The sequence below is a fragment of the Podarcis muralis genome, chromosome 2 (assembly GCF_964188315.1).
Source record: "Podarcis muralis chromosome 2, rPodMur119.hap1.1, whole genome shotgun sequence".
Lineage (NCBI taxonomy): Eukaryota > Metazoa > Chordata > Lepidosauria > Squamata > Lacertidae > Podarcis > Podarcis muralis.
This window is the reverse complement of record NC_135656.1, coordinates 18,801,606-18,829,234: the sequence shown is the minus strand read 5'-3', so window position 1 is coordinate 18,829,234 and position 27,629 is coordinate 18,801,606. Positions and strand designations below refer to the sequence as shown.

Here is a 27,629-nt window from a genome sequence, read left to right as displayed (position 1 = left end):
TTCACGAGTAGGAAAGTCATAACCCACAGGCAATAAGAGGCATAGGGATGACCCTGGCCCCAGGAATCCACACAAAAGGGTGCAATTCAGGTCAGCTAGGTTTTACACAGAGTAGACCCATTGAAATGAATGAGCATGACTATGAGTAAAAGTTCAATACCACGCAGTGTACCTTATAATTTCAACAGGAATTAAAAGCACCCAAGACCCGTCGCATACCTTGCAATTTTCAGCTTAACTTCTGACAGAGTTTTCTCTTAGCTGGAACTCACTAGAACTCAGTTGCAGCACCTCTCAGGTGGGAGCCATTGCCGCACTGGCTGACAGGGCCAAAAAGGATGTTTTTATTATGATTTATCACTGATGTTCTGTAATGTGTTTTTAATGTTGTACACCACCCTGAGATCTTTTAATAAAGGGAAGTATATAAATTGTAGTAGTACAGTGGTACCTTGGGTTACATACATTTCAGGTTACAGACTCCGCTAACCCAGAAATAGTACCTCGGGTTAAGAACTTTGCTTCAGGATGAGAACAGAAATTGTGCTCTGGCAGCGCGGCGGCAGCAGGAGGCCCCATTAGCTAAAGTGGTGCTTCAGGTTAAGAACAGTTTCAGGTTAAGAACGGACCTCCGGAACGAATTAAGTATTTAACCCGAGGTACCACAGTAGTAGTAGTAGTAGTAGTAGTAGTAGTAGTAATAGAATAAGGGAGGCATTCATGGTGAGTTCCGGCACCTCTTTTTCTAGAAAAATAGCACCGACATCTGAAAATGTCAGGCATACAGGTGACAAATGTGGTGTTGCTCCTTAAGAAGCTATGAATGGCTAAACCTCCTTGTTGTGGAAAAAAGCACTGGGCGGCAAAGCATGGTTTGCCTCTGTGTAATATGTGAATTGTTCCCCAAGGATGGTGCATGAAGCTTACAGTCTCCTTCTTCAATAGAGATGTTTATCAGGAAGTCATCTAGGAGACTCCGCAGCTTGACCTTCCTTACAACTAATCCAGAACGTGGCAGGAGACTGGGAGTGGCTGCCATAACCCTATAACACTGGTTCTGAAAGACCTACATTGGTTCCCAGTACATTTCCGAGCACAGTTCAAAGTGTTGGTGCTGACCTTTAAAGCCCTAAATGGTCTTGGCCCAGTATACCTGAAGGAGCATCTCCACCCCCATTGCCGGACACTGAGGTTCAGCTCTGAGGACCTTTTGGCAGTTCCCTCCCTGCGAGAAGTGAGGTTACAGGGAACCAGGCAGAGGGCCTTCTCGGTAGTGGAACGCCCTCCCACCAGATGTCAAGGAAATAAACAACTACCTGACTTTTAGAAGATATCTGAAGGCAGCCCTGTTTAGGGAAGTTTTTAATGTTTGAAGTTCTATTCTGTTTTTGTCCTCTGTTGGGAGCCACCCAGACTGGCTGGGGCAACCCAGTTAGATGGTGTGTGTGTGTGTGTGTGTGTGTGTGTGTGTGTGTGTGTGTGTGTTTACAAATTTAAGAAATTACCGTATTTTTCCGTGTATAAGACGCCCCCTAGTATAATACGAGCCCTATTTTTTAATAACCCAAAATTAAGAAAACGCACTATGCACGATCTGTGTATAAGACGATCCCTTATTTTAAACTTCAAAAATTTAGGAAAAAATATAGTCTTATACACGGAAAAATGTGGTATTATCATTTGGGAAGCCTGCCTCACTCTAAAGAACCATTGGGTTTGTGAAGTGTATACATGAACAAATGAAGAGGAAGTCACACAAACTGGATGCTCCTCAGGGCGGAGGCGACAGCTTACCTCAGCAGCAAATGTGAAATCTGAAAGGAGGCAGGGAATGTGCAAGCTTTATTACTGCTTCAGGCAAGATGCTGTTTAACTTAAGCCCTGTGGTGAGCATCACAGAGTATTTTGTGCCTTTTTTCCTTGGCAAATGGGACTCACTGCATTATTGTTGGAAAAAAACCATCCTCATCACATGAATGGGAAAACAGTTATTTATTTATTAGAAATACAAAGGACCTTGGAGAACTGTGGTTTTTTGTTTTTGTTTTAACTTTCATAAAATGTTTAGGGCACAATCCATCCGAATGTGGGCAAGGCCAGCTATGCACGGAGGAATTCCGCAAAGACCCAGTGAGGTATGTTCCCTTTAGCGGCGTTCATACACTGCAGCGCCCTGAACCAAGAAATGGATATATTGCACGACTCCCTGTCTGGATCCGGCCCAAGGTCGCCCACGTGCGCAGTGTTCATCCTCTGAGCATGCGCCAAGGTGGCACGTGCTGAGGAGCGCAAGGAACAGCAGTGCCCGATTCAACCCAATGCGATCTCTTCGCGTGCAAGCGGCTGCACCCACATGGGCGATGGATCGTGCCCCAACGTAAAGCACAAAACCCTTCCAAAGTCTCAGTGGTAAGCAAAAAATAAGAAAGATCTCAAGGGGGAAAGGGGAACAACAATCTAGAAGCTTCTCCTCTCTGTACAATGCTAACGAATATATAGATATATATCTTTGCTCTGCCTTTAAACGTGGAATAATTTCTTTTTATTTCCCCTCGCTGTGATATATGTTCTCTCTCTCTCAAAATACACAATCAGCATTCGTCCTTGAAAAATACTGTACAAAAAAAGCACACTCTAATGATTCTGTAGAAACTTTATACATATCGTAATAATCGTGTTCTTTTGGTCTTCAGAAAACATTTGTATGGATTGGGTTTGCCACAGTATGACAACTCCATCACCTTTCAATACAGACCTGAATCTCCTACATTCACTTTTTTTTTTAATTTCCTGCAGAAAGTCCACTATAATATAACACAAGTTTCGAAAGCAAAATGAGAACAAAAAGCGGAAAACGACAGGAGAAAGTTTGAGAGCCATCGGTTTTATGATACAATCGGAAACAAAACATCTCAAGGAAAAGCAGGATTTGCAAAAAGTGACTTCTCGCCGATTCAAAAGAATCTGGAGGAACAGCAAGGGAGAAGTCCACAGAAAGTATTTTACAGAAAAGTTGAATATAGAGCTGAGTTTAAAGTCTTTAATCACATAAACAGGACTTGAAGAAATGCAAATGGCAAAGGGAATAACAATCGTAACAGCAATAATAACAATAAACCCTCCAAACTCCAAAAGCAGTGAATATTTGAAAGTTTTCGTTTTTGTTCTCTTGCCAACGAATTGCCACGTGTCTTTTGCACCCCAATCCAGCAAGGGCAATCACTGCCCCCTTATGCCCTATTAACACCAGTGGGCTGCTTGAGGAATGGGGCAGGTGTGGGGCTGAGTCCAAACAAAACCTCATCCTCTCATAATAGGGAATCGATGTTGCCATAGGAGTCTGGACCAGTTATACTTTCAGTTTGGGGTGAAGGGGGTGGACATCTGCAAGCACAGCAGTATATTCGCACCAGGCTGGCCCAACTGTGGAGGTAAAACTACACAACCTCTTGTGGTGCCACAACCCGAGAGCTGCCTGTTTCAGCTGTCACCGCCTGCAGTTTCGGAGGAGGTCCATAGGGGCAGCAGAACAGCTCGATGGCTGGGTTTAATATCCCACGCAGCAGCAACAGGAAAGTTGTAGCCCTCCAGTTGCTCCCGGACTCCAACTCCCATGAGCCACACAGCAAGTGTGGCCAATGGCCAAGGATGATGGGAGTTGTAGTCCGGCAACATCCAGCGAGCCAAAGGCCTCTCCCCATTCCTGCAGTCAACAGCCTTTTGATTTCTGCACAGACACACACCTCACCAGAGGGCAGACATAGCTGTATGGAAGTGTAGAAGAAGTTAACGGGCAATTTTTAACAGAAAAGTATCCTAAGTCAGCACTTGATAATGTTAACGTTGTGCTCAGCGTATGGCACCAGCAGGGGGAGCAAGACTTTGATTTGTCATAAGGTGGCAAAATGCCTAGACTGGCCCTCTAAGTGCACCTTCTGCCTGCACCATCGCTTGACTGCTTTAGAAAACTTATCCCCCACTTTTCTGTTTGAGCATTTGAATTGCTCAGTGGGGACGGCTTCCAGCAATTAAAAACCAAACCATGTTTGAGAGGTTCTTGTAGCAGCCTATCAATAAGTTTTTTACAAATTGCAAAGGAAAACCCAGTGGAAAATTATCTTATCAGGTAGGGCAGGTGATCCTATGTCCACCTGGAACATTGCAAGTAACATACCAGAGTGCACAAGAGGATTATTGCTTAGGTTCAGACTGTGCAAAACAAAACAAAAAATAACACTCCCTGTGATTTATTTGCAGTTTTTGGGTTTTAGAGCCATGAAAGGAAACTATCAGCTGTTTCTTACGAGATCTACCGAGAAAACTATCAGCAGCAGTGCGAGCCTGAAGATAATCTTCTTTTTTTTAATCACCAAAGCTTAAGAACACAACAAAACAAAAGAAGGAGAAAAATCTATAAATTAAATATTTCTGCAGTGTAGCATTAAAATATCATTTGTGCATTTGCAGTAGCAAGTTAAAAATGTCTGATTAGGCATATTTAAACAATAGATTCAGGGAGGCTAGGCTTTGTTTTCTTCCTCCTCCGTTTATAGCGCGATTCATTCTTTCCGTTCTCGTTTTCGAAATTAAATCAAGAGAATGGCAAAAGGGTAAAATAATAACAATAGTAATAATAATAATAATAATAAAACCTAGTTCAAAGCAGCACTGGAAAATATTTAATTATTTAATGAAAAGCTTAACTATGGCAGGTTTCAGCAGTCCCAGTGAAAACGGGTCACCCTTCCATTTCCATAAAAATGGGGAGTGCTGAGGTGAACATGCACACACGCCCACACATACACAGACCCGCGCATGCGTGTACGCACATAGAAGAAAAAAAAGTTGTACGCTGTTTTTTTCGTTTTGCTTCTGTTTTCCTGGTAAAGTGCTGATGGTGAAAGGTTGGGGGCGTTTGGGTGTGGTGCTATCAAGCAATAAACACACTGTCCATCGATTCAAATGCCAACCCACCGAAAAGAAAAATAGAAAGAAAAGAAAAAAAAAGAAAGAAGAGGGAGGGGGAGAAAGGGGTGGGTGGGAATGCCATTTACAGAGGACCATGCCGGGCTTCATACTTGGCGAGGACATTCTTGCATTTGCCCAGCTCTTTCCGTAGATCGGCCACTTCCTGGCGCAGAGCGGAGTTCTCCTTCTCCAGAAACGAGGCGCGAATGGCAATCTGGTTCTCCTTCAGCCTCCGAGCGTCTCTGGACCGCTTGGCAGCCATGTTGTTCTTTCTGCGTCTTGCCCAGTATTTGTCATCCTGCTCATTAATCACAGAGAGGGAGAAAGGCAGCGTTAGACTTCAGCAGATTAACAGAGCTTCGGCTACAAGGCACCAGGGCAGGGTCGGCAGAGCACACTTCTACTGGCAGGGCTACACATATTCTGCTTGGCCTTGGCTCCATACATGTCATACTGGGGACTGGGAGCGGCCGCCGGTACCATGTAACACCAGCCCCGAAAGACCTACGCTGGCTCCCAGTACGTTTCCAAGCACAATTCAAAATGTCGGTGCTGACCTTTAAAGCCCCAAACGGCCTCGGCCCAGTATACCTGAAGGAGCGTCTCACCCCCATCATTCAGCCCAGACACTGAGGTCCAGCTCTCAGGACCTTCTGGAGTTTCCCTCACTGCGAGAAGTGAGGTTACAGGGAACCAGGCCTTCACGGTGGTGGCGCCCTCCCATCAGATGTCAAGGAAATAAACAACTATCTGACTTTTAGAAGACATCTGAAGGCAGCCCTGTTTAGGGAAGTTTTTGACGTTTGATGTTTTATCGAATTTTTAATATTCTGTTGGGAGCTGTCCAGAGCAGGGTATAAATAATAAGTTGTTGTTGTTATCACATAAAGAATCCTCAGCGCTATTGTTAAGGGTGCTGTGGGGGTAAAACTACAGTTCCCAGGATTTCTGGTATGATTTCTTTAAATGTATGGTCTATATGCAGACCAAATCTGAACATCCCAAGGAGAACGGACTCTGAGATCCAGCGCCGAGGGCCTTCTGGCGGTTCCCTCATTGCAAGAAGTAAGGTTACAGGGAACCAGACAGAGGGCCTTCTTGGTAGTGACGCCCGCCCTGTGGAACACCCTTCCACCAGATGTGAAGGAAATAAGTAGCTATCCTATCTTTAAAAGACATCTGAAGGCAGCCCTGTTCAGGGAAGTTTTTAATATTTAACGCTGTATTGTTTTTAATACTTGATTGGGAGCCGCCCAGAGTGGCTGGGGAAACTCAGCCAGATGGGTGGGGTATAAATAATAAATTATTATATTATTATTATTATTCTGTTGTTCTTGTTTTAAGTCTCTAACTCTCATGTTAATGCATACTTTTTGTGAATGTTCCACTTCATTTCTGAATGTTTCATTTCTGAAACACTCTTTTCTGAATGTTTTAGTTCACTTTCAGTTTGTATACCGCCTTTCTCTATTACTATACACAGAAGGCAGTTTGCAAGCTGAAGAAACAACTAAACAGAAACGGTCACATGCTTAATATCAATCTGATCCGATACCAAAAAAAAAAGGCACACTAACTTTTAAATAGACAACTTATATCAAATAAAAAAATCTCTAATAATCTGTTGGCATGTATTAAATATTAAATAACAGCAAATAATAATCAAATAGTTTGTACTTATCAACTGCAACGAAGAATTACTAAACTGTAATGCGTAAAAATAACAGCAAGTCACATAAAGCATACAAAACCATGTAAAAGGATCAAATTGAGAAGCAAGAACACAATTTATAATGTTGTTTTTTTTTAAAAAAAAAAATCCCTCAACTCCCTGTTGCCCAGAGAGGAAGACTGGAATAAAATGCAAGCACTTTAAGCTACCCAAAAGTAACATTTGCATGCTCTGAAACCATCCTTACAATGGAACCCTAGAAAAAGCTACTCAGAAGTAAGTTCCACTGAGTTCAGTGGAGCTTGCTTCCAGGTAAGTGGGTACCAGACTGCAGTATATCTCAGCAGCCTGGCTCCAGAGATATGCCCAAACCCTCTTTCCCCTCCCATTCTTCCTACACCCCGTAGGCTACATCTTGGCTTTATAATTTCCCATCTCCGTCATCATCTCTGCAAAAGAACACAAAAACCAGCTTCAACTTCAGTTCATTCCTGGGCTTATCCAGGCCACGTACAACTTTATTTTAACAAATTGCAAAGGCAAATCCTTTAATCCGGTCCTGAAAGAAGCAGGGCTGGCATCTAGAATCACATGCAGCCGAGAGACGATTGGCCGGCCTAATCTGCTTACCCCTTTCCAGAACTACTCTTCTGCACCATGGGAAACGGGAGAAAGCTGTGACCAAACATTCTGGGAAGAGCCGAGGGCAACTCTCGCTGCTATCTTAGAAAAAACTAGAACGACGGCCATGAACGCCTCTGAGCAAGCAAGGGGCTTGACAGCGCTTCCCTGCTCTTAGTTTCCCCCAGGTTCCGTCTTCTAACTGTTCCAATGTATTCAAAGGTTTATGTTTCTTGAGCCGAGCCAGTAAATGAACACGGTGAATATGCACGCACTGGTTGCACTAGGATGGTATCTGGACTTAATAAGCTGAGATATGAATTAGCCTTGTTTCCCTGCACATAGCTACTTCGTTCCTCCCTTTGTGCAACTGGGGAAAGCAAGTCAGGAAGCCACAGTTGGCTACAGTTTCTAATTTATGCCCGAATTGAGAAACTATGGTTAAGGGCTTCCGAGCAAACTACAGCACAGTCGTACCTTGGAAGTCAAACGGAATCCGTTCCGGAAGTCCGTTTGACTTCCAAAACGTTCGAAAACCAAACTGTGGCTTCTGATTGGCTGCAGGAAGCTCCTGCAGCCAATCAGAAGCCGTGGAAGCCCCGTTGGACGTTCGGGTTCCAAAAGAACGTATGCAAACCAGAACAATCGCTTCCGGGTTTGGGGTGTTTGGGAGCCAAAATGTCTGAGTTCCAGGGCGTTCGGGAGCCAAGGTACTTAACTTTAAGTTGCACTTAAAGGGTAAAGGGACCCCTGACTGTTAGGTCCAGTCGTGGACGACTCTGGGGTTGCAGCGCTCATCTCACTTTATTGGTCGAGGGAAGCAAACAACTTCCGGGTCATGTGGCCAGCATGAGTAAGCCACTTCTGGCGAACCACAGCAGCGCACGGAAACACCATTTACCTTCCCGCCGGAGTGGTACCTATTTATCTACTAGCATTTTGACGTGCTTTGGAACTGCTAGGTTGGCAGGAGCAGGGACTGAGCAACGGGAGCTCACCCCGTCGCGGGGATTTGAACCGCCGATCTTCTAGTCGGCAAGCCCTAGACTCTGTGGTTTTAGAGCACAGTGCCACCCGCGTCCCATAAGCTGCAGCTCAACACACCAATATTAAGAATATGTATGATTTGTTAGACATACCCCTCTATCCCTGTTTTACAAACAACAAATCCCATACATAAGAATTTTAGGCAATTTCCCAAGGACACAATGATGCAGCTGGGAACTAAATTATCCTGACTATTTATTTTTAGTATTAGTGTTATATCTTTTACTGTTCATTTTATTTATTTTTAAATGTGTTCCTTGATAATTTCAATATTCCTTGCAACTCAAAGGTTTTACAGTCGTACCTTGGAAGTCGAATGGAATCTATTCCGGAAGTCCGTCCAACTTCCAAAACGTTCGAAAACCAAAGCACGGCTTCTGATTGGCTGCAGGAAGCTCCTGCAGCCAATCAGAAGCCACGGAAGCCCCGTCGGACGTTCGGCTTCCAAAAGAACATTCAAAAACCGGAACACTCACTTCCAGGTTTTGATCATTCGGGAGCCGATTTGTTCTGGAGCCAAGGCATTCGAGATCCAAGGTACTACAATTGAGCAATTTGTATAGTTTTCTTTGAATAAATACAATAAATAAATTTATATTTATAATTACTGTATATTTATGTCCTGTCCTCCTTCCCAAGGGAACCCAAACCTTTATCTCACGTGGGAACTCAAGGATACCTACTTGATTTTATTATAGATATTTTTATACCGCCGCCAGGACCCTTCCCGTATTCATGGTTGCCCACACCTAAACCCGCTTAGCTTCAGCAAAGTTGCGACATCCTGCGCCTTCAGATCATGCCATGTTACGGGCAACCATTAAGATGTTTCATCCGGAGACCCATTCCACCCCTTGCTCTGTGAGTTTCACCATTCATTAACTTTTAATCCACTTGGCTCTCAAAATCTTATGTGCCGACATTATTTTTGGATGATTAAATAGCAGCTTCTTTGGTTCCAGAGAATGAGGGAGTCAAGGAAGCACTTGTCTAGGGATAAAAACCTGCCACACAGAAAAATTGAAGCAGACTAGACTGGTCAAATGAAAGCAACACAGCTCAGATTTTTTAAAAAAAAAGAAGGAAAGAAAGAAAGAAAAAAGGAAGGAAGGAAGGAAGGAAGGAAGGAAGGAAGGAAGGAAGGAAGGAAGGAAGGAATATAATAATCAGAGACCCAAGGTGTATTTTTATTTTAATAATATTTTAATGCTTCACTTTTAATTGCATTTGGCCTATTAGATAGAATGCAGGAGGGGAAAGTTTTGATTTGTAAGGTTCCTGTGCGCTTCAATTTGACAACCTTACTGCTCTCTGTGCCATAAACAAGAAACCCTGTTTAACCCTGAAAGTGGTACAACTGGCCCTCCAGGATGTTATTCTATGTCCTAATCCCGGAACATTTTAGTCCATCTAGAAATCAGCAGAATGGCTCTAGGACCATGCCTTACTCTCTGGACCTCCAGAGCAGTTTCCACCAAGTTGGACACCGGTCCCAATTTACCTTCAGATCCTCTGGGATGAAGACTTTGCGGGCTTTCTTAATCATTGGCTGTGGCTTCAGTTCCTCCTCGGAGAACTTGCGCTTCCGGGGGTCAAACATCTCCTGGCCAGGAATGCTGGAAAGAGCGAGATCGGCCGGGTCAGGTTCATACCCCACCGGAACCTGAATGGTCTCTGGATCGATGGGGCTTGGCGTGTTGCGATTTGCAGGCACGATTTGACCTGCAGAAAGAAGACACCATGGTAAGGAAACCCGAAGGGAGAGAACGTTGCAAATTTGTGGTATAACACACACACACAAAAAACACACTCCATGACCCACAAAAATGGGGAGACCGGGGACCTCAAAAGCTTTACTGAACCTTGCAAAGATGGCAACGCACATCTCAAATATGGAAACACTTTTGCAAGCAACCACACCCTAGGCCAACCCCAACCTCTCTCACCACCACAAGTGAACAGCAGAGAACCTGCACAAGCAACGCTGACCCCAAACCCTACATATATTAAGTACAGTGGTACCTCGCAAGACGAATGCCTCGCAAGACAAAAAACTCGCAAGACGAAAGGGTTTTTTGTTTTTTGAGCTGCTTCGCAAGACGATTTTCCCTATGGGCTTGCTTCGCAAGACGGAAACGTCTTGCAAGTTTGTTTCCTTTTTCTTAACACCGTTAATACAGTTGCGACTTGACTTCGAGGAGCAACTTATAGAACGCGGTGTGGTAGCCTTTTTTGAGGTTTTTAAAGACTTTGGTGATTTTTGAAGCTTTTCCAAAACTTTCCTGACACTGTGCTTCGCAAGATGAAAAAAATCGCAAGACGACAAAACTCGCGGAATGAATTAATTTCGTCTTGCGAGGCACCACTGTAAAATAGAAACATCGCCACCTGACCCTACCCCCACCCATCTTTCCCCCCTCCACCCCTTTCCCCCTTTTCTTTCTAATGTCTCAACAAATGAAACCGATTTGTAAAAATGTTACATGGAAAAAATACGAGAGAGACATTACACATACTTCTGTAAATCAAGAAAATCTTTCATAAAAATACATTAAAACAAAACAAAAATATGAAAATGCTTTTTTAAAAACCAGAGCGTATATGAGTTATAAAGTACAAATAATCCTGGAAAATATATGAGATCGATTACAGAGGAATAGTCAATCCTAGAACGATGAGACTTAACTATAATTTTCTTTCCCTGTTCATAAAACCCACAAGTGGATAAATGAGTCAAGTAGAGGCCACTCATGTTCCTCTATGTTTGTAAAAACAATGAAATCATTCCATATTGTGCCCAAACAAATCTACATTGGTCCTCCAGACTGGACTCCAACTCCCATGATGCTTCACCACCGGTCTGCATGGCTGGGGATGATGAGAGTTGGAGTCCAATACATTTCCCAAGCTCTCTGCTCTATGGTCTTGTGCTCCTTGTTCCATGGAACTGCCAATGTTTGCGCCCAAACTGGGGAAAAAACACATACACCCAAGTGTCACTCCTCTCATCTGAAATTGGTTCTCAGCCTTCCATGTCCAACTTTCCAGAATAACAGGACATTATAAAGAGATGTAGGGGGGAAACAGGGTGAAGTTAGAGGTGCCACAAAGGACACGAGCCAAGCTGATTGTGCAACACGTTCTACAGACGGTACCAATAACATTTGCTTCCAGGAAGGGCTGGGAAGCACTTGGGAGATGAGAGAGGCGGATCAAAGGGATATTTCTTCCCCAGAATACACAAAAAAATGAAAAGGGGCAGCAAGGAATTCAATTGTTATCCCTCGTACCCACAGAAGAGTTTCCTTCTCACACTGTGCGCCATGTCACTCAATGCCAAGATCTGAAGTGCTGAAAACTGGGCATATCCTGCCTGGTTTCATAAACACCGTCCCATTGATTAAACAGTCTTGTGGCAGAGAATCAAAAGTTGATGTTGGAGGATAAATCAGGACGTTTTAATATAATTCCACTTGTAGGAAGGGTGGCTAAGGAACATTCTCAGAAAATCAGCTGTGAGCCAGAAAGTGCCTGGTGGTCGCCGGTTTCTCTCACACGTTTTCCTGTTTTCAGAGCACTTTTGAACAGGTTCGGAATGCGCTCTCTAGATACGGGCCTGGATTCGAGACACTGGAGCCCTTTGGTTCACTTTGCCAACTCTGGGCTGGATTTGGGTCATTTTCACCACCCACCAAGCAATGTGTACATTTCCATTCTATTTAAGCAATCCTATCTTGTGCTGCTGGGACGCAGGTGGCGCTGTGGGTTAAACCGCAGAGCCTAGGACTTGCCGATCAGAAGGTCGGCGGTTCGAATCCCCGTGACGAGGTGAGCGCCTGTTGCTCGGTCCCTGCTCCTGCCAACCTAGCAGTTCGAAAACACGTCAAAGTGCGAGTAAATAGGTACCGCTCCGGTGGGAAGGTAAACGGCGTTTCCGTGCGCTGCTCTGGTTCGCCAGAAGTTGCTTAGTCATGCTGGCCACATGACCCGGAAGCTGAACGCAATAAAGCGAGATGAGTGCCGCAACCCCAGAGTCGTCCGTGACTGGACCTAATGGTCAGGGGTCCCTTTACCTATCTTGTGCTGCTATGTGTGACTGACAGCAGGGTCATCTGCTTATTTACTTCAAACCAGTGTTTCCCAAGCTTGGGTCTCCAGCTTTTTTGGACTACAATTCCCATCATGCCTAGCTAGCAAGACCAGTGGTCAGGGATGATGGGAACTGTAGTACACAAACAGCTGGAGACCCAGGTTTGGGAAACACTGCTTCAAACCTACTGCTATCAAAGGGGATAATTCGATGCTCGCAAACTCGCCTTATGATGATGCTTCACTGAGCTGAGAGGGACTTACTTCAGAGTAGTAAATGCTGATCCACACTAGGAAACCTGTCTAATCTCTGGCCAGCCTCACTAAGATTCGCTTTTACTGAGCTGTGTTTTCAAGATATGTCCTCTGCCATCCTAGATGGCTGATATAACAGGATACCGTACGAAGACAGACTCTGAGTATGTGGGCAATCGCAGGTGGAAGACATATTGCACTATTTACTATATTGCCTGGTATACATTGGACCTGGGGGGTGATTTGTCACCATCCGTACAGGAAAGATGTCTCTCCCCAGCAGAGAAGGTCCTATGGCTTCTAAGCGATGTAAATGCTTCAGTGACTCATAAAGTCGCCCTTTTCGCTTTGGCGGCAAAAAAGATCAGAAAGAATATCCTGGACCATTTAACAGTGAGCTGTAAGGGAGACGCAGAGATCTAAATAGAGACCACTATTTGTGCCACGACACCCCTTTTGCTGGTATTTATTTTTGATTCAGATCTATCATGGCCATGGCTAGTACAATAACATTTTTTGTATTCACACACGCACTAGAATGATGCTAACATGGCAACCCATGTACCATATTGTTCCTGCACACAAGGGGACAAATTATTCGTCTACCTGCTTTTGGCTCTTAAAAGCCAAAATAGGATCATGGGGAGATTTCAAACTGACTACCACTTCCCTTATGTGCCTTGCTTAATTGGTGAAAAAAAACACAACACAATTCTAGGTGTGTTTACTCAAAAGAAAATCCTCTGGAATCTCTATGGCGCTCTGAGGTCAGTTCAGGTAGGATGACAGCATTGCTACAGGATTTGAAGATGCCAGCCCCCACATTCACAGCTTCATGCCAGAGATGGGGAACCTGCGACCCCCACAGAACTTGTTGAACTCCAACTCCCATCAACCCCAGTCAACACAGCCAATGGATGATGGGAGTTGCCACAGGTTGCCCATTCTTGCTTTTATAATTTGAAGCACAAAGCCTCTCTTCAGGAACTTGTACTACAGTGGTACCTCGGGTTACATATGCTTCAGGTTACAGGCGCTTCAGGTTACAGACTTCACTAACCCAGAAATAGTGCTTCAGGTTAAGAACTTTGCTTCAGGATAAGAACAGAAATCGTGCTCCGGCGGCGCGGCGGCAGCAGGAGGCCCCATTAGCTAAAGTGGTGCTTCAAGTTAAGAACACTTTCAGGTTAAGAACAGACCTCCGGAACAAATTAAGTACTTAACCCGAGGTACCACTGTATTATGCAGCCTAACTCTTAATCACCACACATTTCACAAAATCACATCAAGTGATCTACAAAAATTACACCAAAGAAGAAGCTAAAAATAGTTTTGATAACTCTGCAAGAGCAACTGAAGACAGATTTCGAAACATTACAAAAATGAACAGATAAGACACTTTATCCATCTGGAGAAGCTTCTAATAACAGAAATATCACCCATTGTTTCCAGAAAGTACAGATAGCAGGGGCCTGTAAAAAAAAAAGGTAAAGGACCCCTGGATTGTTAAATCAAGTCAAAGGCGACTATGGGGTTGTGGTGCTCATCCTGCTTTCAGGCCGAGGGAGCTGGCGTTTGTCCGCAGACAGCTTTCCGGGTCATGTGGCCAGCACGACTAAACCGCTTCTGGCGCAATAGGACACAGTGACAGAAACAAGAGCGCAAGGAAACGCTGTTTACCTTCCCAATGCAGCGGTACCTATTTATCTACTTGCACTGGCCTGCTTTCGAACTGCTAGGTTGTCAGGACCTCAGTATGGATGCTTCCCCACAGAACAGGGGCAGCCATACTAAAAAGCCCTGCTCTGAGTTACTATAGAGTGGGTTTCTGATATTTGGGGGGGGCTTTAAGGAAAAAAACTATGATGCAAAATGCAGTGACCTGCTGAGTCTATATAAGAAAAGGCAGTCTCTTCCTATTTTGCTAAATAGGAAGAAATAATCCATGTGTGAATGAGAGAGAGAGAGAGAGAGAGAGAGAGAGAGAGAGAAATCAATTCCTCTTTGAAACAAAAGCATTCCAGAACATTGTGCCGATTCACTCAAACGCTATCAGGGATACCAACCCGGAACATTATCCTTGAGGGACATTCGCTGTCTGCAAGCAATCCTGCCAGGAGACACTCAACCTAACACAATTCTTATATGTGCACAGGTACTCCTTTTTCACGAGCAGACAATAGTTGGCTGCATTCTCCATCCCGTTCCACCGCGGTTCCACAGGTATTTCTGTTGAACCGCCCACCAAATCCCTACTGGGCCTGGTGTGCTATTTTTAGAAAGCATGGGTTCATCCCAATCCAAGGTGGGTCAAATGAGGACAGTGTACAAAAGGTCACATGTCTAGCAGAGAGCGCTGGGGACTAATCCTGCCTCAGCAAACTCCGCAGCTGTGACAACATCCAGTAGGAGACGTGGTCAGGAAACCGCAGTCAGCTGAAAGGGAAACCTGCAAGCAAAGGGGAACACTTGGTTCCCTCTTAAAATTGCCCTACAATGTTTGCGCTCACCCTTCATCCTAAAAACAGTAAGAAAGAATTCCGTTCTACTGACAAAGGAACACAGGATACCAAGCCAGACCACAGGTTCATCTACAGTAGCTTTCGTTTCGAAAGAAAACACCAGCAGTTCCTGCTGAGGCCGAACACCTTCGCACAGACGAAGAGTTCTGTGACGCTCAAAAGCTTGCTTCCAGTTGGTTCATTTATTTATTTTCTACAAAAAAATAACAAAAGAGCTCTGCTCATTCCGTGGCACCAGCCTGATTTGGGCAGGGACCTTTAGGAAGTCCTGTGAAAAACAAAATTGGGGTGTGTATGAGTCAGTGCCCGGGTGCCATTTCTGTTCCCTACAGAACAACCTTTGCAATGTCTCTTCTGCATTTTGTGCACCACACCCGTGTGGCATAACTCTGCAGGAATCACCCGGCTGCTTGCTGACCTTCCCACTTAACTATGAAGCAACAGTGGTGGTTGCGATACTTAAACTCTGTAGACAACCCCATGCTCAGGTGCATGCCTTCAGTGTAAGCAATGAATACCCTCAATTGAAACCAAGAGGATTAAGTAAAACACATCGTGTAATGGGAAACAATGTTATGTTTTCGGCATTTACAGTGGTACCTCGGGTTAAGTACTTAATTCGTTCCGGAGGTCCGTACTTAACCTGAAACTGTTCTTAACCTGAAGCACCACTTTAGCTAATGGGGCCTCCTGCTGCCGCTGCGCCACCAGAGCACGATTTCTGTTCATATCCTGAAGCAAAGTTCTTAACCTGAAGCACTATTTCTGGGTTAGTGAAGTCTGTAACCTGAAGCGTATGTAACCCGAGGTACCACTGTACTACTTTTCACCTGCTGTTAATAGCATCCGGGCAGATTTTTCTATTTAAAATGTCCAGGAAAATCCGGCCCATGTTGGAAGTGGAGGGTTTTTTTTGGGGGGGGGGGCAAATTTCCTTTAAAAATTGCTCAAAAGCTTTCTTCTTCTTTTTTTTTGAGATTTTGCAAAAAAAGGGAAGAAGCTCAAAACTTTGGGCAAAACAAAACAAGAGCTCAACAACTTAGCAAAAAAACCCCAAAACCCCAACCTTTACGCCAGGATCACTTTTTGAAATATGGCAACCCTAATTTTAGTGTAAAGAGTGAACTGCATTTTATCCTGCTTTTTTGTGTTGTCGGCACTGCTCTCCTTTTATTTTCTTGCACAGCTGAGATTTTTGGATATTAAACTTTTGGGATATGAAGCGATATCTGTTATGGATGCTTAAGTGGAGATCCCTGCATCGCACAGGCTCAGACCAGAAAACCTTTGGGTCTCTTCCGACTCTACAATTCGATGATTCTAGGAGATAGATGGTAAATAGGTAAAGAAATAAAGATAAAGAAATAAAGTAATAAGCAGGGGAGATCACTTCAAAACACTGCTCAGTCATGAAGCTGAGTAGTTTTGCCGAAGCAAGGCGGTCTCTATCAGCCAACCGGCCTTGTAGGGTTGTTGTGAAGATTAACCAATGAGGAAGGGTGGGATTTAAATGTGATAAAATCATATGCAAAGCCTTCTTCCCACAGATGAGTAACAGCAGAGTAATTAAGTGCAGAAGTGATTTTTTTTTAAGCGTCTATTTGTTTTCCCAGTAGTGATGTATGGAAGTGAGAGCTGGACCATAAAGAAGGCTGATTGCCAAAGAATCGATGCTTTTGAATTATGGTGCTGGAGGAGACTCTTGAGAGTCCCATGGACTGCAAGAAGATCAAACCTATCCATTCTGAAGGAAATCAGCCCTGAGTGCTCACTGGAAAGACAGATCCTGAAGCTGAGACTCCAATACTTTGGCCACCTCATGAGAAGAGAAGACTCCCTGGAAAAGACCCTGATGTTGGGAAAGATGGAGGGCACAAGGAGAAGGGGACGACAGAGGACGAGATGGTTGGACAGTGTTCTCGAAGCTACCAGCATGAGTCTGACCAAACTTCGGGAGGCAGTGGAAGACAGGAGTGCCTGGCGTGCTCTGGTCCATGGGGTCAGGAAGAGTTGGACACGACTAAATGACTAAACAACAACAATTTGTTTCATAGTCTTATAGGGCATTTTGTTTTGCTGCCCCTGTTTCTTAGTGTGCAGACTAACATAGAGAAACACAAGCAACAGCACCTCACCATTTGCGAGTTATTGAGAAATTTGAGAATCGGGTATTCTCCAGCAGGGGGAACACTTTCCATGCCACATTTCCCCTCCACACCTGAGATATTTAATGAAATGAAAAGGATGTTTAAAATAACCTTTGTAAAAAACAACAACCTTAGAAGCTTTTCTTTTGGGAATTATAGGGACAGAACTACCTAAATTGTATAGAAGATTATTCATGTATGCTACTACAGCACACTTGCCCAAAAATGGAAAGAAGAAGAAGAAGAAGAAGAAGAAGAAGAAGAAGAAGAAGAAGAAGAAGAAGAAGAAGAAGAAGCGTATTTTTCGCTCTATAAGACGCACCAGACCACAAGACGCACCTAGTTTTTGGAGGAGGAAAACAAGAAAAAAAATATTCTGAATCTCAGAAGCCAGAACAGCAAGAGGGATCGCTGCGCAGTGAAAGCAGCAATCCCTCTTGCTGTTCTGGCTTCTGGGATAGCTGCACAGCCTGCATTCGCTCCATAAGACGAGCACACATTTCCCCTTACTTTTTAGGAGGGAAAAAGTGAGACTTATAGAGCAAAAAATATGCTAGTAGTTGTTCCAGCAAAGGAAGAATGGATACAAAAACTTATGGAATATGCAGAAATGGCAAAAACTCACTGGAAATAAGAAATCAACTTTTAAAAAAAGAATGGAAATGGTTTACTGAATATTTACAGATAAATTGTAAACAGATAAGAACATTGGCAGGATTATTGTAATAAGCTGAAGTTTTATAAGAGCGTATATTTAAAGAAGATGAATAAATGAGCAAATTAGGTTCATTTGGATATGCAGAAGATATTAAAAATAAATTTAAGGAATCGCAGAAAGAGGGGGGAAGGAAGTCAAGTTTTGAAATGTCAAAATGATTGTGAAATTAATGCAATGTATAAAGTTAGTGAAATGTGTAAACTTGAAAAGTATACATGAAAATTCAATGGAGGCTCTTAACAGCAGAGAAAACCATCCCGGGGCCTTTCATGTGGAGCTGCGCTATAACTCCCACCGCCTCTTACCAGCAGCCATGCTAGCTGGGGCTAATGTAAGCTGGCGTTGGTTGCCCCTCCTCTATACTGTTTGCAAGTATTCGCCCCCCCCAAGCGGTTTGCAAGGCCTGGTGCTTGAAAGGATTGTCAAACGCACAGGTGCGTTGAAGGAGCACTCAGCTGCCTCTTCAGTCAAAACGCCTGAAAATCCAGCACGACCAGTCACAGGGCATTCTGAAGCATTCGTCGTGAGAGCAAAAATAAATGATGCTGCATTGCATGGCCAGGCGATATGCAAAGCCACGTTCACCTATGTGTGGTTGTGAGACTCAGCTGCTACTGAAGCTCTGAAACAGCAAGTCAGTAATAAATGTTGGAAATGTAACGAAAAAGAGGGAACATTTTATCACATGTGGTGGGAATGTAAAAAGGTGAAATGCTTCTGGGAGGTGATATATAATGAGTTGAAAAAAATGTTGAAATATACATTTATAAAGAAACCAGAAGCATTTCTGTTGGACATTGCGGGGAGTGATATAAATAGAAAGGAATGTAAGCTCTTCTTACATGCAATAACCGCAGCAAGAATATTATTGGCCAAAAAATGGAAGCAAGAAGAGTTACCGTCGATTGAAGAATGGAGGATGAAGTTAATGGACTATGCAGAATTAGATAAACTAACAGGATTCGAAACCGGTGAGACCAGAAATTCACGGAAGACTGGAGTAAATTTACGGACTATTTGAAAAGTAATTGTGAAGAACAGATGACGTTTGTAGGGTTGCAAGAAGTTTTGTGAGGAGTATTATTAGAAGTATTGTAAAAATGGACAAGGGGGAGGATGATTTGTTAAGAGATGTAAAGGCAATATAAAGTTAAGAAATGCATAAGAAGTGGTTAAAATGGTGGATCATCAGAGGTGCTGATGGAAGTCCCAAAAGATTGTATAAGTGATATGTTTTGTGGTACATTTTATAATTTATATGTTAAAATTAATTTTAAAATATTATAAAAAAGAAGCTCTGAAACAGCGTCTTGAAGCTGCTCTGAGCGTCAGATATTCAGAACGGAAGGATCCCAATATTGGCCACCCCCTCTAGCCTACCACGAAGTCTCTGGTATATCTCCGTTGCTTGCAATACAGCGGTACCTCGGTTTACGAACTTAATCCGTCCCTGAAGTCCAGTTCTTAAGCCAAATCCGTTCTTTTCTTTTCTTTTGAAATGAATTTTTATTATTTTCTTCATATAATCCTTTTTCCAACAATCCTTATTATCACAATGTAATCCCTTTGACTCTGCTGAGTCTTGACTTCCCTCCCTCCCCTCAGCTGGTATATACATCACATAATTACTGCGTATATTATTGTCATAACTCTACTATTTTACATTGAAGGTATTATTCCAGTCCTGCTAGTGTCTTTAGACTTTTATAGTTCTCCTTTAAATATTCAATAAATTTACTCCAGTTGTTATTGTATCTCTGGTCCTCTTGGTCCCGGATCCTCCCTGTCAATTTGGGAAGTTCCGCAAAATCTGTCATCTTCACCTGCCACTCCTGAATGGTTGGTAAATCTTGTGTTTTCCATTTTTGGGCCAGTAGAGTTCTCGCGGCAGCTTTGGCATACCTAAACAAATTCTGATCTTTTATTTTAATCTCTCTTCCCACTAGACCTAGCAGAAGTGCCTCTGGTCTTTTGGGGAAAGTGTACTTTCATATGTGGTGTGACAAGGTTAAAAGATTCTGGGAATTAAATTATAATGAACTTAAAAAGATATTTAAGTAAACCAAATCTGTTCTTAAACTGAGGCAAGCTTTCCCTACTGAGACCTCCTGCTGCCGGTGCCCTTCCACCATTCAGCTTCTGTTCGTAGACCGAGGTAAAGTTCGCAAACACTACATCCGGTTTTGCGGAGTTCGTAAACTGAATAGCTCGTAAACAGGACTGTTCGTAAACCGAGGTACCACTGTACTTAGGACAGACCTAGATGTTATGTAACTGCATATGCAGTGCTATTTTTCTAGGGGGGAAAAGCACTGGAATGGCCTGCTCCTCCCTCGCCTCCCTTCCCCCTCGCCCTGGTCCCCCTCGCACCCTGCAAGCTTTTTCGTGACGGACTGTCGCTGCGCTCAAAGAGATCCATTTCCAATTGTGGCACCAGCGGACTTCTCAACAAGGAGGGAGAGGCGGGCAGTGGACCACCGGGTCGGAGCCAGCCAGCTTCTGAGGGGGGCGGAAAGGGAGCAAGCAGAAGCCGAAAAAAATCAAGGAAAGAAAATGGGATGGAGGGGAGGGTAAGGGGGTGATTGAAGCTAGAGTAGAACATCTCACAAGCACCTCTAGGCTAGAAACAGTGTTAGAAACTCAGATCTGTAAGCTAGGCGCCAAATGGCTTCTTAAACCAGGGTGACCATTTTGGGGCCAGTCAAAAGTTGCATTCTTCAGTACGACTTTTGGGTTCCTGAAATTCATTCCGATTGTGTGGATAAATTGCTTGGGGTCCACATATAGCTCACGGGCCGGTTGCCTCTGAAACAGATGATCCAGTCTGAAGCAGTGGAGTAGCGTGGGTTGTCAGCACCCGGGGCAAGGCAAGTAATTTGTGCCCCCTAACCCGTGGATTTGCGCCCCCTAACCCTAACGCCCAGATGTTGCGCCCGATGCGGCCGGCCCCCCCTGCACCCCCCACGCTACGCCACTGGTCTGAAGACCTTTGAAGTTTAGACCTTTTCAGAACAAACCAAATGTCTGCTGTCCCTCATCGGAGGCACCCGGAAGGCCTCACAATTGCTTTGGCAGCAAGGCCAACCCGAATTCATCGGCTCGGGAAATTCTGTGTGATCTACTGTTGTGAAGTCCCATCTCTGTCCTATTTTTATAGAGTCGGCGGTGTTGCCGCGGCAACTGTCATGTCATCTCACTCCTGCTGTATTTGACATACAGATCCATCACCATCATGGGAGGAGGAGGGACAAGTGTTTTTTTATTATTATTACTTCACAACCCCCACCCAGGCATATAAAAAGACCAATTTCAGAAAAGCCAAATATAAATGGAAGGGTGTTTTAATATATATATAAAAAAGCCCTAAGTATATATGCCACACGTCTCATCATCTGAAGGTTCCTGTCCCGTCCCACCCCCCGCCTGCCGTTGCTGAGGGAACAGTGAAGTCAGCACTTCTAGGAAGATGCTGATTTATATATTCCCCATAATAATGTCATTTCCATGCACTGGTGGGAATTCTAAGAGGAATTGCTGGTTCAAGTTGTGGAAGAATAAAAAAGAAAAGCAAAGAAAGAAAAGCAAAGAAAGATCTAGAGAGACATCGAGAGAAATGTGCTTGGTCTCTCTTCATATGCATTCATTCCACATTCACCACACCCTATCGAGACAGTATTTACACACCCCCACACAAAAGCAACAAGATCAATTCTGCCCAGGTCAATTTTGCGTCCAGGGCAGCTGTCTACCAGCTCCATCTGGTATGCAGGCTGAGACCCTACCTGCCCACAGACTGTCTTGCCAGAGTGGTGCGTGCTCTGGTTATCTCCCGCTTGGACTACTGCAATGCGCTCTATGTGGGGCTACCTTTGAAGGTGACCCGGAAAGTACAATTAATCCAGAACGCGGCAGCTAGACAGTGACTGAGAGTGGCTGCCAAGACCATATAACACCGGTCCTGAAAGACCTACACTGGGTCCCAGTACAGTTCTGAGCACAGTTCAAAGTGTTGGTGCTGACCTTTCAAGCCCCATCATTCAGCCCAGACACTGGGGTCCAGCTCCGAGGGCCTCCTTGTGGTTCCCTCCCTGCGAGAAGCAAGGTTACAGGGAACCAGGCAGAGGGCCTTCTGGGTAGTGGCGCTCGCCTTGTGAAACGCCCTCCCATCAGATGTCAAGGAGATAAAGAACTACACAACTTTTAGAAGACACCTGAAAGCAGCCTTGTATCAGGAAGTTTTTAATGCCAGTGTGAGTAGATAAATAGGTACCGCTCCAGCAGGAAGATAAACAGTGTTTCCGTGCACTGCTCTGGTTTTGCCAGAAGTGGCTTAGTCATGCTGGCCACATGACCCGGAAAAACCGTCTGTGGACAAACGTCGGCTCCCTCGGCCAGTAAAGCGAGATGAGTACCACAACCCCAGAGTTGTTTGTGACTGGACTTAACCGTCAGGGGTCCCTTTACCTTTACCTATATATGCTGTAAGCTGCCCAGAGTAGCTGGGGAAACCCAGCCAGATAGGCGGGGTATTATTATTATTATTATTATTATTATTATTATTAACAACTCACGATACACAGGACACAGTGGATTCGTAATCTGGGGAACTGGGTTCGCGTCTCTGCTCCTCCACATGCAGCTGCTGGGTGACCTTGGGCTAGTCATACTTCTCTGAAGTCTATCAGCCTCACTCACCTCACAGAGTGTTTGTAGTGGGGGAGGAAGGGAAAGGAGAACGTTAGCCGCTTTGAGTCTCCTTCGGGTAGTGATACAGAGGATATCAAATCCAAACTCTTCTTCTTTAGCTGAGTTTACTGCATTGCATGGGGTTGGACTAGATGACTCTTAGGGTCCACAATTCTATGAACTCTCCCAACGGGACTGTTATCAACACGTCTACACTGGTCACAAATGAAGCACTGAAGGGGGTGGGTGGGAGGTTTCGGGTGTTGAGACTATGTGTTGTTTCTTTCAGGGGAACGGTTTGAGAGCGACACAGGGAGAGGTCCCATCAAACGGTACACAAATGTTGTGTTTTCCTTTCACTCTTTTCTTCACTGTTTGTAAAAAGTGGAGTTTAGATTGCTGTCAGAAAAGCTTGTCCATTAGTAAAAGAGCTGATCTGGTAAAATGGAACTAATAGAGAATCAATACCTTTGAACTGAACTTTGACCCCTCTGATTAACCACCCTTCTTTTTTCTTTTTCTTTTTTTGCAAAGCAGCAAAAACAGGTTCATTTCAACAGTGAGGAAAAGTGGACTTCTACAAGCTTAAAGATATTTTTTTCTTTACTAATAGAAAACTACTTACGAGTCTAGAATTAAACTTCAGACTAAGAGACATTGCCTGTAGCTGGTCAGAAATCCATCGACTCACACATTTTCTCAACAAGCCAAAAACAATTGCTTAAGCTACATGACACCAGAAGCCCCAAAAGGAAATGGAATAATTTCCCAAACTCCTGATGTTGTTGTTGTTGTTTTTCCCTTGCTACACACACCTCTTTGCCATTTTTCAAATGGTAACTCATTATTCACATTATTATTGGGTAGGTCAAGTATTGAATGCAACCGGATGACTCTTTGAGACTCATCTGATTCAGAGAGCGCTTATGCAGGCCCCCACAAAAACCGAATTGCAGCACCAGAACGTAAAGTACCGAGTAAATGAACCTGTCCTATAATTACTTTGCCCGGGGAAGTAAATTGGACTCTGGAATGCCCATCTCCTCGTATTTGCTATTTAGCTTTGAACCACAACAAGTTGGGACTGATTCACACACACATGCACACACACCTACATCCCTTGGTATGTCTCAGTCGATGACTAATCGCGGGATTACTTGTGGCTCAAACCCGCAAACTGGCTTCCTTAAAGGCTGGTCTACGCATGCAAGAGAATGCAGTGATGGACCACTCAGTTGGAAGAATGGATGGCATCACTTCAGCCTGTATGTGGTGATGGGGGGGCCTCCAGTTTGGAGTGCCTGTCAACATGAAAAACAACTTGCAAATGAAAAGATGATATATTATTATTATTATTTTGTCCCACACCTTTGACCCAAGTATTCTAGTTTTCTATCTCCAGTGAGTTTTTAGCACATCTTCCTTCCTTCCTTCCTTCCTTCCTTCCTTCCTTCCTTCCTTCCTTTCAAGGGTTCATCCATCACCCATCATTGCGCAGCCAATAGGGAAACTCCACCTGCCACGTTCTGATCTGGGATGCCTGTAGGGCTGGGCGATATCTGCTTCTCAACATCGCAGTCTATTGCCAGCTGAACATCACAATATACCGACACGCCACAATGTCTGAAAAAGAATGGAGCTGGTTTTTTCAACTTTGTGATACATCGCCAGCTAAACATTGTGCTATGCTGATATAACTTCTTCTTCTTCTTCTTCTTCTTCTTCTTCTTCTTCTTCTTCTTCTTCTTCTTCGGTGATCACTCGTAGCCAAGTAAGATTGTCTTCCATAAACACGCTTTTAACAGTGAGTCCATAAGTGACTGTGGAGGCCAATTCTGGATCCACATGTCCTTCCACAGTGAGGACATAGGTTTCCGGGTGGGAGTTGATCACGGTGAGGGTTTGCCAAGTGTGCCTTCCTCTTAGCATGTTTCTCCCTTTCGTCCTGAGTTCAAGCATCTTCAAAGCCCATGACATCTTTGCAAAAGGCTGTTCTCCAAATGGAGCACTCACGGGTGAGTGTTTCCCAGTTGTCGGTGTTTATACTATATTTTTTTTAACACTTGTCTTGAGAGAGTCTTTAAACCTCTTTTGTCGACAACCAGCATTACGCTTTCCATTTTTAAGTTTGGAATAGAGTATTTGCTTTGGAAGACAATAATCAGGCATCCACACAACATGATCAGTTCGACGAAGCTGATGTTGAAGAATCATTGCTTCAACACTGAGGATCTTTGCTTCTTCCAGTACACTGGCATTAGTTTGCCTGTCTTCCCAAGTGATGTGTAAAAATTTTCAGAGACACCGTTGATGGAATCTTCAGAGGAGTTGGAGATGGCATTTATAAGTGGTACATGTTTCACAAACATACAGTGATATATCACAATGCATATATCACAATGTCTGAAAAAAGAATGGAGCTGGTTTTCAACTCTGTGATTCATCACCAGCTAAAGATACTGAGAAAGATGATAGATAGATAGATACGATAGGTAGATAGGTAGATAGATAGACAGATAAATGATATAGATGATAGATAGATAGATAGATAGATAGATAGATAGATAGATAGATAGATAGATAGAGTTATGTAGAGGCCATCGGCTAGCTTCACGGTTTCCCCACATTGTGCATTTTGCACACACCCTAATACATCGCGATTTGCAATAGGTCAGAAATTTTTAAACCAATATCTTGATATGGACTTCAAACCAGTTTTGGATGATATATCACCCAGCCCTAACAAACATCATGATTTGCAATATATTGCCCGGTCAAAAACTATGAAATCACGATATGAACTTCAAACCAGTTTTTTGGAAGATATATTGATGCATCACCTAGCCCTAGATGACTGTTTCTCACAAGTATACCATGATGCTGCGTTGGTCATCAAAAATTGAATAAGCGTGTGTGTGTGTGTGTGTGTGTGTGTGTGAATTCTTCCTCAGTTCAGCTCTGAAATAACACAAGCAGTGCCATTTGTCGATTCATATAAAGCAGGGTGGCGGGAGGTGGGGGGAGAGTGTTCATTGTGATTGCTACGTTTACAGTCCCCACACCCACAGATTATTTTTCTTCCCAAAACTATGATTAATACCTAGAAACCCAAGGTTTCTTCAGGGATTTCAAGGCAATATGCTGCTTTGGCTAATGATGATCTCAGAGTCAAGCTTATCTCAAGGCACGGTTCAAGTTTGCAACAAGTTTGGCACGTCTACCGCCTGTGACAAAATATATTTATATCTCGTTCCTTTGAACTGCCCCAATCCTAATAGGAGGGGACCCTGACATCTGAGACCCTCCGATCCCACTTTCAAGTGAATGGGCCTCTGGCGAAGGCCAGACGCCGCAGTTTCACATCTCAAAGAAGACACTGTGTCACAGACATGCGCTCTGTTCAATTTATTCAAGCATGAACCGGGCTTCCAAAAGTTCTGATTATTACAAATCACGATAGCCTTGGCAGGAAGAGAGGGAGGCGGAAACAGTGATCCCCAATCCCTTGCAACCAACTTCACACCAATGCTTCTAAATTCTCTGAACAGCTCTTCCGTTGAACAAAACAACAAAACAAAATGTGTGATCCATCCTTTTCTGCAGCCAAAGTCAAGCCGTCATTCTGGGGCCAAGCAGAACGTCCCCTACGGGCCGATTCCAAGGACCGCGAAACAATCGTTTTCAGATGCAGGTGCAAATCTTATGTGAACTCTGCTGAACGTGAAACAGACACAGCCTGTGGCTGTTAGCCTTAAAAGAAAAAGAAAAGGGGCTTGCTCGGGAATGGCTTTGAAAAAGATGAGGCTATCACAAGGAGGGATGTGTGAGCTCGACTAGATACAGTCTTAGGGTGAGCTCCAGCTTAAAAAATTAGATTTCAAATGCTCGCCTGGTGCATTTTGCCTGATCTGTGCGCATGAGACCAAGCATGACACTTTCCTGTGCAGCGTCAGGAAAAATCTCTTGGTTTTGCTCCATATTGTTCCTGCCTCCTTGGTTCCCGAGAATCACAGGATTTAACAACAACAATTTATTTATACCCCGCCCATCTGGCTGGGTTTCCCCAGCCACTCTGGGCAGCTCCCAACAGAATATTAAAAACACAATAAAACATCAAACATTAAAAACTTCCCTAAACAGGGCTGCTTTCAGATGTTCTCTAAAAGTAAGATAGTTGTTTATTTCCTTGACATCTGATGGGAGGGTGTTCCACAGGGCGGCGCCACCACCGAGAAGGCCCTCTGCCTGGTTCCCTCACTTCTTGCAGGGAGGGAATCGCCAGAAGGCTCTCGGAGCTGGACCTTAGTGTCCGGGTTGAACGATGGGGGTGGAGATGCTCCTTCAGGTAAACAGGGCCGAGGGCGTTTAGGGAAGGCAAATGACAACAGCCCTGTACTGGAGAAGGACCTCGCATCGTGCTGTCGTGACTCAAAGCGCCAACTCTTGCCCAATGCTTTCCATGCTGGCCTGCCTTTCGAGTGAGGGAGTTCCTCCCAAACACTGCATAGATTCATAGGTAACCATAGTAACAGAAGGGGGCCTTGCAGGTCAACTAGTCCAGCCCTCGTTCAATGCAAGAACTGTTTGGCCTCTGAACTCTCTCTGCTTCTCACTCAAACACATGGAAGCTGGGTGGTGGAAAAGTCCCTGTCTCTAGCATTCACACATTCAATGGGGATGCCCAACTGCATTCGGTTGCTTTATAAAAAAAGATCAGACAAACTCACGAAGGAATTGAGGTTACGTCAATGGCTGTTAGCCATGATAGCTAAAGCAGGGTTTCTCAAATTTGGGTCTCGGGCTGTTTTTGGACTACAAATCCCATCACCCATGACCACTGGTCCTGCTAGTTTGGGGTGATGGGAGTTGTAGTCCTACAACAGCCGGAGACCCAAGTTTGGGAA

The 27,629-nt window shown here is 44.1% G+C and overlaps 1 protein-coding gene across 2 annotated transcripts in view; it reads right to left on the bottom strand.

The window, feature by feature from the left end:
• Positions 1-1,975: 1,975 nt before the first annotated feature.
• The window catches only part of HLF (HLF transcription factor, PAR bZIP family member), a 68,445-nt gene continuing 42,791 nt past the window's right edge, over positions 1,976-27,629 (bottom strand). The window contains exons 3-4 of one of the 2 annotated variants that reach the window (XM_028711242.2): positions 9,810-10,030; positions 1,976-5,269 (exon numbers count right to left, since the gene is read on the bottom strand). In XM_028711242.2, coding sequence (XP_028567075.1) covers positions 5,051-5,269; positions 9,810-10,030 — 440 coding nt within the window. In that variant the 3' untranslated portion in view covers positions 1,976-5,050. The remainder of the gene's footprint in view (positions 5,270-9,809; positions 10,031-27,629) is intronic. The other variant, XM_028711251.2, reaches the window with a different exon arrangement.